The following is a 15,203-nucleotide window of genomic DNA, read 5'->3' on the forward strand; positions in this document are numbered from 1 at the left end:
TTACTAATTTATATGAATTTTTTTCTTTTATGATGTATTTTTTTTTTTTTTAATTCAATTTTACCTGTTTTTGCATGTTGCTTTATCAATGACACGATTATCTATTTTTTAGTACATTTCGAGTGGAAATAAATTGTTAAAAAGTCTATATATTTTGTATTATGATAAAAATTATTTATATTATAACTATCATGTCCATACAATTTTATTATGTCTATCAACTTAACAAGTTGTAAAATATTGACACTATATAAAACATTTATATTCAATGTTTTTTTTTTGGATTGGTGTTATATCTCTTATTAATATACTACAGCAATATTAATTTATACTACAGATTTATTTATTTTTTTTGTTAAAATTGTATAAAAGTTTACAATAATTATGTTAAAGTTTTTCCACTTCAAGTTGAAGTAGTTGTTTTAATTTACTTGTTCTTAATAATATCTTATTAATGCACAGTCGAGATATTAGTTAATATTACAGACTTTTTTTATGTTAAAATTGTATAAAAGTTTACAATTTATGTTTAAGTTTTTCTACTTCAAGTTGAAGTGTTTGTTGTTTGTTGTTTTATTATAAATGTTTTTAAACAGTTTTGTTTTCAAGAAGTTTGTCATTTTATTTTCTAATAACACTTAAGTTTGATTTTCGTTTCGTTTTTTTAGCAAAAAATATACAAAATATGTAATTAAATTCGAATGTGTTAAATTATACTATGATTGTAAGTTGCTAAAACTGTATCAGACTGTCAAATGTATACAAACATTATAATCGCTTTATTAAATAAGTTTTTAACCAAAAATATGTAAGTATATAATTTTGTTAAAATAATTTATTTAAATTTTCTACTACTACCTTTCTAATACTTTAAGTAGGTATCTAAAATTATTAAGTTGAATGATATAGTAAAATATATCTACAATGTACATGATAGGTTAACATTAGTACTAAATTATTAACGTTAATAATTTGCTGAAAATTTGCTAACTTGTCTATGACCAAATTTGAGCGATTACTTGTAAAGTCATTAAAGATTAAAATTTAGGAGTAATAAATTGTATTGTTTTAAAATTGGTTATCGAACTATCCAAATGTTCAGCTTATTATAATTATTCTTAATAGAAAATAAAAATAAGATAATAAATAAGTTGCTATTTATTAGTCTTATACGGTTTTAACGCAAAAGGGATATGGTTGTATTGTTGAAAAATATATAGCTAGAGTTGGGCTCGCCTATAAAATATAGGTAAATGGAAAATAAAAATATTAAAACAATTCTAATATCTTTTAAGTTAATTTAAGGATAGATATGACTAAATGCGGTTCCGTTGAGTAACAATGCGTATATAATAAAAATTTAGAGTTAAACCACTTTTTCAATTAACGACCCAATCTTGTAAAGACATACAGAGTTGTGTTTGGCCACTTGACTAGGTTGTGTAGGAAACAGATTTTGGATTTTTTTTCTTTTATTTAATTACAAGATAATGCAATTTTACAATGAAAATTTACATCCTATGCATAGCATATTAAACTAGCTAAGGAACTCGAAGCCCTTTGCAGAATAGAAATTGTTGTGTCTGGCCAGTTGGTCTAAAACAAATCAAAATGGCTTCTTCCCATAGAAAAAGTTACTTAAATCAAAAATAATACCTCCAATCTTATACAAATCAATCGATTCGAAAAAAATCAGGATAATTTTTCCAAATATGCCTTGACAAGTGTACTTACCCTTTTTTATATTTTTGTAATATTATTTATACGCCCAAATTTGTACTGAGCGAAACATAAATAAATACAACATAGGTAAATAAATTTTTTTTTTTCATACTATAATATATTTCTATATAAAGACATCATACACGTATATTAATGTGTATACGCATATTTATATTATATTTTTGTATTTTTTAATATTTTTTTTTTCATCATCTCGTTAAACAATAATAATAATAATAATAATAATAATAATAATAATATAATAATATATAATAATAATAATAATAATAATAATATATAATAATAATAATAAGCGATAATAATTAATAACAATAATAATAACACGGAGCACCTTTTTCTAAGTAAAAAAAAAAAAAATAATAATAATAATAATAAACACAAAAAAAAATTACACAAATAATAATATTATTACATTCGACGGGTTTACTTTTTTTTTTATTTACCTATTGGAGAAAAAGGGAAGAGGACGAACAGATAACATATACATATATATATACTAATATGTAGGTATAAGTATAATATAAATTAAATTAAACGTTATTTATTTATATATATATAATATATTTTACTACAAATTATATATATATTTTTTTAATTTTATCTATAAATTACTATTAATATATATATATATATATATATATATTTAAAACGAGAACGAGATAAAATATACATTAATAATATTATGTGCGCGCGTGTGAGACCTCCTAAAATATAATATTATGTTATACATAATGTATTATTTTTTTTTATGCTGCACCTAATATTTAAAAAACATAATAATATATATATATATAAATATTTTAATTTTTACACACTAGTCTAACTAATTATTTTTTCACTTTACTTTGCAGAGGCGATTATAAGAAAACCGGTCGGTAACGGTTGCAAGACAACCTGTGCAAAAATGTAAGTGCAAAATACTTTAAGTGTCATAATGATAATTTTTGATAATATTGATAATAATAATGATTTTTTTTTTAATTTCCACAAAGCAATATCGACAATACGATTTAATCGATATTGTACCTACCTAATAGATTTTTATAATATCAAATCAAATGCACCTACTAAAAACAATCGTTTAACAATAATAATTATCATAGTATATATATTGTAATATTATAATAATAATAATACTATTATCGTTGCGCTATTACTATGCGACTTTTGGGTCTATTTTAGATGGGAAAAAACGCCAAGAAAGCTTTATTTAAAGTTATTTTGGTAAAAAAACCATTTACATTTACATTTTTCTCCATGAAAAGGGTATAAAAATCTTTTTTCACAACCGTCACCGCCGTCGCACCCTTTTTAGAAATGTCAGACAAGTCGCTATCATATTTTTTTTTATATAAATATATATATATATTATTTTACTCTAATCGATTATAATCGATCATAATCGTTTTGTACGTCGTTAACAATTTTTTTTTTTTTGTATACACACAATTATTATATTATAGTAAATATAAAATAATATAATATATATTATTATATGTATACTCTTACAATATAATATATTATTATTACATTTTAAGTATTACTAACAATATTAAAAAAAAAAAACACGTTATTTTACTAGGTATTATTTTAGAAAAAAAAAGTCACACACACATATTATCATATACACAACACACACACACATACATATAATATACATATATAACATATTATATATATATTAGGTACTCGAGACTTTTTTCATTAAAAAAAAAAATTCTAAAAAAAATTAAAAGTAATTTCCTCATAGAAAAACAGCTGTTGTGTTGTATACAAATTTCTACAACCATAATATTTTTATGATAATATAATTTATTATGTTTATGAAATAGTGTTTTAATTTGTTATTTATTATTAGACGGGCTTTGTTTTTTAAATTTTATTTATTACATTTAATTTTTTTCTTTTTTCACAACATTACAAAAATCAAATAACTCAAGTGTTGGGCTACAATTTATATTTGCACATCTATACAATATATATAATGTATCTATAAATGTTACATACAACAAACGGTCTCGACTATATTATTGTAATTTTTTTTTTCTGAAATATTGTTTTAGACAAAATGTTTGGTCTACGCTTTAAACGTTTTTTGGTGAAATTAATTTTGTTTTTCTTATGTGTGTGTTTTTTTAAGGTGACCCAGAATAGAAAATCGTACCTAGAACCGTTTTGATAGTATCGAATTATTATTTTTAGATATATACTTTTTTACTTTAACAATTATTCTCCATCCTCCTCTCTACTCGTTCTGCCTTATCCTTCAGAAGAAGAAAAATACATTTTATACATTTTGTTTCCTCGAAGGTTATTTTCAAAGTTGACATATTGCACATAACCGAAAAAAAAACACACACAATGACAAACAAAACGATTTTAGTACGACCTCTTTTTCCATCCAAACAAAAGACAATCATAACAAACTTTATTTTTTTGAATTTATTTATCCGATCTGGTTTCAAAATTATCATACTAGTGTTAGGTATTAAAGATCACGTTTTTTTTTAAATATATATATAATTACATCCGACGTTTGTTAACGTTATTTTTTAAATTATTATTATTATTATTTTTTATATCTATTGGCGCCAAATAGGCAGTAGGAGGGTGTACCGCGACGATCCGACAGATTCACACACATTTTTCCAATTTTGTAATATTATAATATAAAAAAATCTATTGGATCATCGCCATACACGACCTGTGAGTATATTTTTTTTAAATATATATATTATATATATGTTTGTCATATTTACTATATTGTGTACATAATAATAATATTATTTACAAAATAAAAGAGAAACGTGCAGGTTTTACAACGATTATAACATTAATAATAATAATAATTTAAAGAAACTAAAAAAATGTATTCTTATTTTTTAATATTAAAATAATGATAATAGATAATAATATAAAGACGCTCGTTTATATTACCTATGTATATATATATATATTACTATGTTATAATATATTTTTTACGCTAAAAAAATTTACCTAATCATATTTTCTAATAATTATTTTATTATATTATATTTTTATACACGAAAAATAGGCGTACGGACTAAAGACAAAAAAAAAATTAAAAATGTAACGGGCGCAAAACAACAATTTTTTTTTTTAACAACAACAACAACGACGTTAATATATTATAATATATTAGATAATAAAATATTATAATAAAACAAATACACACACACTCACATACATACACACAAAAAAAAACCTTTCAAAAAACAAAAATAAATGAAAAAAAAACCTTTTAGTCAAGACGTTTGTTTTTTTTTTCACCGTCCAAACCGTTCAAACAAACCGACGAGCAAAAAAATCATCTTACACTATCATCGTTTATATGATAACATTCTATGCAAATTTTTTTTTTTCCATTTCATTTTACTCATTCTTCTGTAAAAATAACAAACAAACAAAACCGTCGCGCCCGAACTATCTTTCTATATATATATATATACAATATATAATATAATATTATTGTTTTATAATTATTACACAAATCGGCGTTGCCTAAACGCGCATCTCTATCTATGAACGACTGTGTCGATACCGATCGCGTCGTCCGTACACGAACATTAATAATAATATGTTATCATAAAAAAAAATTATTATAGTTAAATTATTTTGTAATTTTTTTTTTTTAATATACTTTTTTTCCCCCTAAAGCTAAACGCGTGAATGAGTGAGTTTGCGTGTGTGGGCGTGCACGTGTGTCATGTGTGTGTTGTACTTTTTATTATTATTATTTTAATAAAAAACAACAAAGCGTATTGTGCACTATGTGTAGGCATATACTATAATATATTGTAAAGACTAAGTTTACCTAATTACAGACACACACACACACACGTCCAGACACGCGAGCACACGCGCCTTATGATATTTTTTTAATGTTAAACATTTATAAACTAGATAAGATAGATTTTTTGTGTACACCGTTTGTCTACATAAACGTCTAAGATATTGCGCTTGGGAGACTATATAAAATGATAATAACATTAACGGCGATCGTTATTGTTATTATTATTTTGTTGGTTTTTTTTTTCAATCGTCTCGTCTCTCGGTCGTTTAACTGTCCACGGAAAACAGCTCTTTGTGCAAAGCCGGGAACTCCAAATGCGGGGCCGATCGCTTGAGTTTGGCCAACGCTTCCATGTGCAGTTGTCCCAGTTGTCTGCAAACAAGAACAGGTGCCGTATGAATACAAAATAATATTATCGCGTGCACAAAAAATCTTTAAAGACATTTCAAAGAAAATTCCCAAGAGGACAATTAACCGATAAAATCGCCAAGGACGTCGGTCAAAGCCAGAGGTGTGAAAAACAGATCAAAAGATGCGCCAGCAATGAACGAAGACCGTCCAAGAGTGACAGACAACCGAAGAGCGCGCCGTCTGGCTACAAAAGGTTTGAACCAACTGATTGACATTACCTCAACGACGGTATCTTCTGTACGAGAGCTTCGCAAACTTGATTCTGTGGGTTGTGCAGATGTTGGGGCTGCTGTTCACCGCCGGGTCCCACGTTGTTGTTGTTGGTCCTGTGGTCGAGCTCCATTCGCAGAGCTCTGAGTATAGCTTGCCGGAGCCGGGTGATTTCCATGACGCCTTTCAGGCCTTGCCGGTCTGCGCGTTCAGAAGGTAAAAAAAAAAAACAAGCAAAGGCGAATGATGAGTACAATATATGGATATTTTGGCGAACCCCACACAACGGTAACAACCGTCGTTGTCTACTACTTACCAGGCGACAACAGGACCACGGCCGAGTAGAGAGCCAGTTCGGTTTCGGTGAGTTTCAGAGAGGCGACGGCTCGGCTTACTTCGAACGCCAACGACACCAAACGCGTTTCGATCGGGTCTTGTGTGTAGAAAGCGTCGGCCGGCAGCAAAGCGTCGGAATAGTAAACGCAGTCCCTGTGCAGGTCGTAGTGTCTGGACATCCTCAGCACGGCCAACTCGAAGCTTCCTGTGTGGGACAAACAACAAGAACGTTAGACTCGAGCCAGCAAAAAAAGAAGCTACTGAACCTTGGAGCTTGGCAAACCTCTAAGACCCCGAGGAGATTCTCTTTTGAATCCTTTTGCGCTTACCTGCTTTGAGCAAAACGATCTGGTCGTCTTGCGACAGCTTCATGAAGCCCGGCACCATCTTGGCGAACTCGATTATCTGCTGGATGACCGCCGTCAGTTTCTGTGCGCATTCCAACCACAATTCTTCGTGGGCCTAAACAAAACCAACCGAATCATCAACATTAGTGGAATTTTACACCAACGCCTAGGGCTGACACAAAAGCATCTTTCAATCGATAGCCGTTCGAGCTTATGCTCAGAATCCAAACTTTCGGATTAACGCACCACTATATCTTGACCTACGTTATTGCTATAAAGTGCATTTGCTTCGGCCCGGAATTCCCCTTGAGATACACCCGAGACCGGAAAATTAATAATATCGAAAAGCTTTTAGAGAAAATAACATATTATTCTGTCAGTATAGTAATTGGACCGCGTCCAATGAATAAATTTTAGAGATTTCTTTCCCACCCCCTCCCGTTTTCAAAGCCAATATCCTATATTGCGAGCCCTTGTCTTACCGACCAATCCCTCGGGACTTATCGCCGAGTGTACTCAACTCGAAAGAGTTCAAAGAGAAAGCGTTCGTTGCCCCCTCGGCCATTCGCCTGCTATTTATCATCGAAACTTTGGCCGGCGATAAAAATCCTGAGAACACCAATTCTGTTACAGCTTTGATCCAGTCATAAATAGTCCTCCGCCCCTACCACCGCAGCCTTTGATGTCACTATTTTGTTTTTCTTAATATTATAGCCTCTCGTTTCCCTTAGAGAGGTTAGGGACTGTATTGTATTGTTGTGTGCGTACTGAATTGGCCAACTCAACCGATGTGAAATATAAACACAAAACCTGTTGTCGACCTTTCGCCCCGTTAATCGATTTGGCGGGCAATTGACATGATGACAATGTGATTATGATATAATTTTAATCAACCTATTTTCGAGTCGCGTTAAGAGCTGTTTACCGATTAATGACGCGGTTGGAATTGATGGGATGTTGTCTAACTAAACGACAGGTCGTAGAACTCGTTTTGAAATCCGATACCCACGTATATTATAGTATATCATCGGCCGATTACTTTGGGTAAAGTCTTGCAGTAGCCGCACCCCCAAAAACAACATGTAAACTTAACCGGGAAAAATAGATAACCAATATAGTATTCAATTAGTGATGATTAGGAATTGTTGTCATTTTCGTTAACTAAAACGGAAAGAGTTTTAGGGAATATATAAAGAAGATCTCGTTTTATTGAAAACTATTGGAGAGCAGCGAATTTAAAGAAAATGCGGTAAGCTTAAAATGTTGAACGGACAAGAGGTGTTAGAACTTGAGTGAGTCTAAAAATGTGTGAGTTCAGATTGAGAGAGTGTGACGAAAGTTGCTGAAATGAGAATCCCAAGCTGGGCGTAATGACTCTAGACTAGACAGAATTAGAAATGAATGTATAAGAGCGCTGTTGAGAGTTAGCATATTATCATATTTTAGATGTCTCGAGCAAGTGATTTTTTATTAGTGGTTTCTAAGCACTGAAAAAAACCCAACCACTCGGATGAACAGCCAGCGATGCCGGACAACCCGAATGAATATTCATGATGCGCAATAACCGTACATATATTACAGATTCGTACACGTCTTGAATTTCTTTATCATTAATTTCCATACACATCTCAATTATTACATTCGAGGGGGGAACTGTCGTATAATCAGCCAATTTTTACTTGACAAAAAGTCACTGAACTCTCGGTACACGGAAAGCTAATTTGTTTAACCTAACCTCTAACTTTATGGATTCTACATTCAAAAACTATCTGCTAGACATCTAAACGGTAACTTTCGACGGGGAAGCTATTGGCATTCAGTTGCCACCGCCCAGCTATTCTCGGGGTAGTCCTATTGGCTTCCTTATCTGAACTTGCCAGCTTTCAAGTGCTATGGTCGGGTCTCGAGGCTTCCACGAGGTGCCCTTGGCGGGGTTTGTCATGGCTTCCCAATGGGACCAGACTGGACTAGGGCTATCACGAGTTCTACTCCCGCAGACCCGTTCTTACCATTGTCTTGTAGAAGTGTAACTTGTCGTTAGCATTGTTGCCGCCGGCGTTCTTGTTGTTGGCCATTGCCATGGCAGTGCGGTACATGCCGTCGTGGATCTGGTCCAGTGTGTAGAAACACGTGCGGGCATGGGCATCGGCTATGGTTTTGCTCAGCAATTCGCTGATCTGCACGGCGTCTGTTGATCCAACAAAAAAAAAAAAAACACATTATTAATCAAATGCACAATAAATAACATCACACCGTAATCGCAGGTCCAGAGTGTCAGTCAATATTTACACATTATTTTTGTTATATCACCGTTATTATTGCATATTATTTGGCCATCCGGTGACGAATGCCGTGTACACACCGTATCCCTCCGGTCGTTTTGTGACCCCAAGTGAATAACACTGTACAAAAAAAAACACCTCTACACCTTACGTCACAAGCGCGATTCTACAGTGAAAATATGTGATTGCAGTTGTTGTACTGACAATGTATAACGACGGGGCACTAGACATTGTCACTATATTATTAGCAACGGCGGTTATACATTACTGTACAAAAAAAACGGCGCATTCGATAATTGAAAGGGCAAAGGTGCAATTGTCAAATAAAAAAACCGGACGGTTCAATTTTGTAAAAAAACCTAACACGTCCCTAAAACGATAACAATTGCACAAACGAGACTACTAGTTGGATTTTAATTGAAAAACGTTTCCTGACAAAACATTTAGCCGTCGTATTTCCAAAACTAGTGTATGCGATGAAAATCCTATTATTCTAATTGAAAAGTATTATACTTTAAGTGTGTTTAGGCGATGCTTTTTTTTTCGCAAACCTCCGAACCGTTTAATAACTTAACGCTATTCGCAAAAGTGAATTGGTGCGAATTTTTTTTTTTGTAATTAAAAAACCTATCCGAAATAATGTCGGTCGTCACGAACGCTAGCTAGACAACGCGTTTAAAACTAGACACGAAGCAAATATTATTAATTTCTATTACATATGTATGAGAGTACACGCACAGTACCGAGTAGTGTGTGCAAATAATATTGTAAACGCAGCATTGGAAATCCAAAAATAGGACCGTGTTTATAGTTTTTTTATTTTTTTTATTAGCCGGCGACAAACCGATCGTACCAGTCGAAAGTATAATATAGAAACGTTTTAGAAGGAAAATAAAATCCACATTAACCGTCGTTCAGTATAGGGTGAGAAGTGTGAACAAATTGAAAAATAATAATTTTAATCGCTTTTCCGTCAAGTTTGCGGACCTGCTGCTGAATCACACGGGTCGTTTACTCTGAGCTCGGACGAAATTGGATATTCTGAATTTTGAAAACCCTCGGGGCAATTGGGAAAACCCCGGGCAATCCAAAATAACAAAACCATATAACGCGTTTACTCACAATACCGAGTACTATTAAGTAGGCCAAAAAAACAATATATATATATATATATATAAATATATTTTTTGTTTTTTCGTTTTGAGTATACACTTAGAGAGGTATCGGTAGTGTACAAATACTATAAAAACAATAATATCTTATCTTGAGTTTTTTAACCCGCAAACGAACCAGATTCTTCTACTCTAGTGCCACGTGCGAGTGTATTTTTTTTTTTTTTGATTATCCTTAAACTGTGCGCAATAAAATAATATAGTCATCGATAATTTTGTACTCGACAATCGGATAACCAGCAAAAAAAAACAATAATTTTCAAAACAACAGTTTTCAAAAAAAAACAAAATCACAATACGCAAAACGATGATTTTTTTCCAAAGAACTAAAAAAAAAAAATGTTTCGAGTTAAAATTTAGTTTTTTTTTATTTATATATATGTATAAATATTATATTACTATTTTTTAATTATTTGGGACATTTTTAAAATTTAACTAAACGCGGTTAATTTTAAAGTAGTTTTATCAGATTTTTTTTAGGTCATCGGCTGTCTAGATTTAATATCACACAGCTTTACAACATCTTCCTCGCCTTTTCAGGAGACTCTAAAAGAGCTTTAAATAAGTGGAAAGAGGTTGGTCTTTTGTTAACGGACGTTTTATACAAAACATTTAGTAGTGAGTAGTGTTCGGGTTATCATTTTTTCTCTCTCTGCTTAGGTTAGACTTGGATTAGATAGGATAAGGTTAGGTTAGGTTTTGGATACATTTAGATTAGATAGATAAGGTCAGGTTAGGTTTAGGTTACATTTGGAGTAGATAGGATAAAGTCAGGTTAGGTTTGGATTATATAGTAAAGGTTAGGTTAGATAGTCATGGTTAGATAAGATTCATGTTAGGTTTTGACAAGATAGTTAAGGTTGGATTAGATTCCGGTTAGATTCAAGTTAGATTTAGATTCGTTAAGGTAGGCAAAAGCTTTATCTATTTGAGGCGCCTAGAACGCAAGTAGTACAAGTGACGTTCATACAAAATCCGAGTCAAGTCCACAGCTAGTTTACAAATTGTCCATTTTATTTGGCGGTAAAGATATTATATACAAGTGCAAATCATATTCTGGTCAGGTGACACTGCCGAGAGCCTTCCTATTCATACATTATTGTCGCTGTATCTTTGTCATCAGACTTGCTGATTATACTTATATTTTGTATGGATTGTAAATAAAGAAAATATTTTAATAAAAAAAAAAAAAAAGTGCAAATCACACACCTAAAGTTAATGTCACTTCTCATACCCCTCGTAGGCGCCTCGTTTAGGATTGGATTTTCATTAGACAGTTCGGGTTAGATAAGATTCATGTTGGGTTTGTATTGGATTTCGGTCAGAGTCGAGTTTAGGGCAATTATTGTTGGTTTTTTCCCATCCGCTTTAACCTAACTTGGCTCGACCATTGGATATTGTTATCGGTTCAATCCAGGCTTCTCGTACGTACATATACGGCTTGTATTTTTTTCGATTTTTTTTTTCGTTAATACTTAATGCGGCCTATCGATTGATATGTTATTACACGGCGTAGGTATATTACATAATAATAATCGCATGGCGGCGTTTTCTAAAACGTGTTGCGAACAGATGTCTGCCGTATTTGTTTAAACGGTAACACGGTCGGTTGTTATTGTGTACAGTAATCGTCGTCGGGTTTTTTTGGGCTCCCGTTTTGGAATGTGTTCAACATGATATATAATATACATTTTATTCGAGACTGGCTCTGGGTAGAGCAGCTCACTTAAACGAGCTTTGCCGGTAGTGGAAAACGGTGTAAAGCGTTTACAAATGTATATTATTGTTATTAATTTTTTTCCAAGTATAATATGCACAGCACAAACGGCGTGCTAACCGAACGCACGCAGGAAATAGTTCATCAAAAGCGGACCTACAACAATGTGTGAACGGTCCCGTCTTGGCCTCCAATTGTAATATTGTTTTGGTCCGCCGGTGCAACCTATAGATTAGAATATATGGCTGCGAAAAGAAGACAAGTCCACCTTTTTTCTTCTTCTAATCGAATAACAATAAAGATAAGGATTTTTCGATGATTTGGCGTTTTCGTTTATTTTAAATAATTAGCTAAAAAAAAGTACAAATCTGTCAAGGACGTCCGACTTAAACTTTGTAAACGTGTACCCTTGGTAATAGTAAAAACTACATTTTTTATTTATTTTTTAACATATAAGACAACCAGCAAAATATGTGCTATTCTTATCGTTTGTCACGGTAAAAGCTGTTCAGATTCGCCAAATAGATTTTAGAACTAAATCGTTGCATTAAAAAAAAATAACAATAACAATTGATCTTTTGCTGGCAATTATTGAGGTTATGATGTCTAAACAATAAGAATTATTATGTTATCTGACCGAGCTTTGGCCCAAGTGGGTAGGCTTAATAGGTTAATTTCCACAAATTGAATGAAAAAAGCCTATCTATCCGATTCAATTATAAACGTACCTTGTACTCTTTTTGCAGAAAAAAAAATGCTATACAACGGTAATAATAGCAACAAATAACGTTGATTTAATTGCAAAGGAATTTGGAACGGAAATGTGCGAAATAAAATACATTATCAGCATTTTGCACGACGGAAAAGTCTAACCGGGAATAAAAAGAAGACCATCATCAATCAAGACGTTGATCTACAAACCAGAAGGTACACTCGGTATGTTTCTTATGGCAGCAATTAGGTGGCTTCGATAAGGAGTAGTGCACACTATCTGTGGAGGTTTTATCCGATCCGTGTGAAGTCGTCGCATGCTTATTACATATTATACAACTTACTGGGGTTCCACGATGAAAATATTTGCCAACTTGACACACCCACCCGTGTGCCAGTGTGCTACGGTATGGCCGCACGGACGAGCGCGCCTATTTTTATAATAATATTTAAATAATTCCGCCGAAAAGTTTTCATTAAAGAAACCGTTCGATATTCGGCCGACACGTTCTAATTATAAACCCGGAGCCAAATATCTAGCGGATGGCCGACTAGTGAGTCACAAGCTGTGCAAACACACCGCGTATCAACCCGGTTATAATATATTATAATGTATAAAAAAAAAAAATAGTAGTTCTATTGCATAGTTTTATTCGGCGAATTGGGGGAATGATGACGAGTCGAATAATTGAAATGAATGAAGTGTTCAAGTGGGAAAATTGATTGAATAATAATTGATTTTTACTAATTTGTGTATTTGGCCGGATGAATAATGAAGTAAACGTTATATTGAATAATTTGTGAGTAAACAACAATCCGTCAATTATAGTCAAACCTTATATTGTTCGGTAGGTAGTCATTGTTTGTCGTTTTATTATTTATCTACCGTTAAACGATTAAAAAACGGACTAGACTGTGTTGACTTTAGGAGGTGTAATTTGAATTTGAATTTATTATTTTTTTTTGAAATAATTTATGATTTTAGTTGAGTTAAATTATTAATTTTATCCGAAATAAAACAGCAAATATTTTTTTGCAACTTTTTAAAGGTTAGATTTTTAACCTATTTTTGATATTAACCTAAACGTTGTGTGTACTTGACTGACAACAGCTGCTGTTATTGGGATTCGCTGGAATGTGTACTCACCGGAAGTGACAGTGACGGACGCCGAGACGCCAGCGTTGTTGGCGATCATACCGGCTTCCGGTGGCCCGGCGCCGGCCGCGGCCACCGAAGACACTTCCATGCTGCCACCGCCCACCAAGGGGTCGCCGTACGTGGACGTGGCCGACGATGGGGTCGTGCTGGACGCGGAACCACCGCCCGCCGCCGGGGTAGTGCTGTCGGCCACGTAGTTGCTGCCGCTCGTGTCGTACGGCGGTGGCACGTTGCCGCCACCGCCGCCGTTGGCCGCGGCGGCCGTCGACGTGGCCGCCGCTGCCGCGTACGCGTTGAATGTGTCCACCAGGGCGGCTGCCGCGGCGCTGTTGTTGACGCCGGCCGCGTTGCCGCCGTTGTATCCGTTATATCTGCAAAACGGCACGCGTTAAGTACGCGTTTCCCTTTGTCCCCTAGATCGTCGTCGATCATTGATCGTTATGTTATCGATTGCGCCCCATACTCACCCTCCAGTTCCGCCGGCCGATCCTCCGGTGCCTCCGTTGACGGCTGCCGCCGCGGCGGCTGCGGCTGCGGCAGCGGCGGCCGCGGCGTACGCCACGTTGCCGGTACCGTTGAACTGGTTGAGACTGAGATGGTGCTGTTGCTGTTGGTGGTGCTGGTGTTGATGCTGAGTGAGATGCGTGTGGTGGTGTTGCTGATGATGGTGCTGCATGTGGCCGGCCAGGCCACCACCGTGGTCGGCCGTGCTGGACGGCATCTGCGACGGTTGCTGCTGCTGCTGTTGATCGTGGTCGAACACGGACGAGTCGGCGGCCACGGCGGCCGTACCGCCACCACCGCCGCCGCCGCCACCCAGCGTGGTCGTCGAACAACAGTCGGCTGCGGCCACCGACACGGCCGCCGCTGCGGCCGCGGCTGCAGCCGCCGAGGATTGCATATGGAACCGCACCTCGTCCTCCACTTTTTCTCTTTGTTTCTTAGACATGCGTCCGAATTTGACGGCTGTGGACAAAAACAAAAACGCACTTAAGCAATTGGGAAATTAAAAAAACTATATATATCTCATACAAGAGGAGAGGTTTGGGTGTTTTTAATTGAAGTGTCGAGTGGACAAAGGCGTTAACTGACATTTGTAGTGCGAATAGCTTTTAATTTGAACGAACGGAAAGTTTACAGGTCAGGTTAGGTTAGGTTGAAGTGGGTTTTGGTTTGCACGTGCAATTGTAAAAAATAAATAAACCGCCACTATACAGGTTCAGTCAACGACATGTTAAACGGTGTGAAACTGGGCGCTTCTAGTTTAGTGTCTTAACGCGTTGTACGACATTAGATGTTAT

At 34.4% G+C, this 15,203-nt stretch overlaps 1 protein-coding gene across 4 annotated transcripts in view; it reads right to left on the reverse strand.

Moving 5' to 3' along the window:
* Positions 1 to 3,162: 3,162 nt before the first annotated feature.
* LOC126836977 (probable nuclear hormone receptor HR3) overlaps positions 3,163 to 15,203 on the reverse strand; it is a 48,531-nt gene continuing 36,490 nt past the window's right edge. For all 4 annotated transcript variants that reach the window (XM_050570701.1, XM_050570703.1, XM_050570699.1 and 1 more), the window contains exons 3-9: positions 14,370 to 14,868; positions 13,891 to 14,273; positions 8,871 to 9,049; positions 6,844 to 6,976; positions 6,495 to 6,719; positions 6,187 to 6,379; positions 3,163 to 5,929 (exon numbers count right to left, since the gene is read on the reverse strand). In XM_050570701.1, the coding sequence (XP_050426658.1) occupies positions 5,824 to 5,929; positions 6,187 to 6,379; positions 6,495 to 6,719; positions 6,844 to 6,976; positions 8,871 to 9,049; positions 13,891 to 14,273; positions 14,370 to 14,868 (1,718 nt within the window). In that variant the 3' untranslated portion in view covers positions 3,163 to 5,823. The remainder of the gene's footprint in view (positions 5,930 to 6,186; positions 6,380 to 6,494; positions 6,720 to 6,843; positions 6,977 to 8,870; positions 9,050 to 13,890; positions 14,274 to 14,369; positions 14,869 to 15,203) is intronic.

Source organism: Adelges cooleyi, unplaced genomic scaffold (genome assembly GCF_023614345.1).
Source record: "Adelges cooleyi isolate 19-005CV unplaced genomic scaffold, UGA_ACOO_1.1 ACOO_flye_CR_arks_rails_tigmint_CR_PRNA_247, whole genome shotgun sequence".
Lineage (NCBI taxonomy): Eukaryota > Metazoa > Arthropoda > Insecta > Hemiptera > Adelgidae > Adelges > Adelges cooleyi.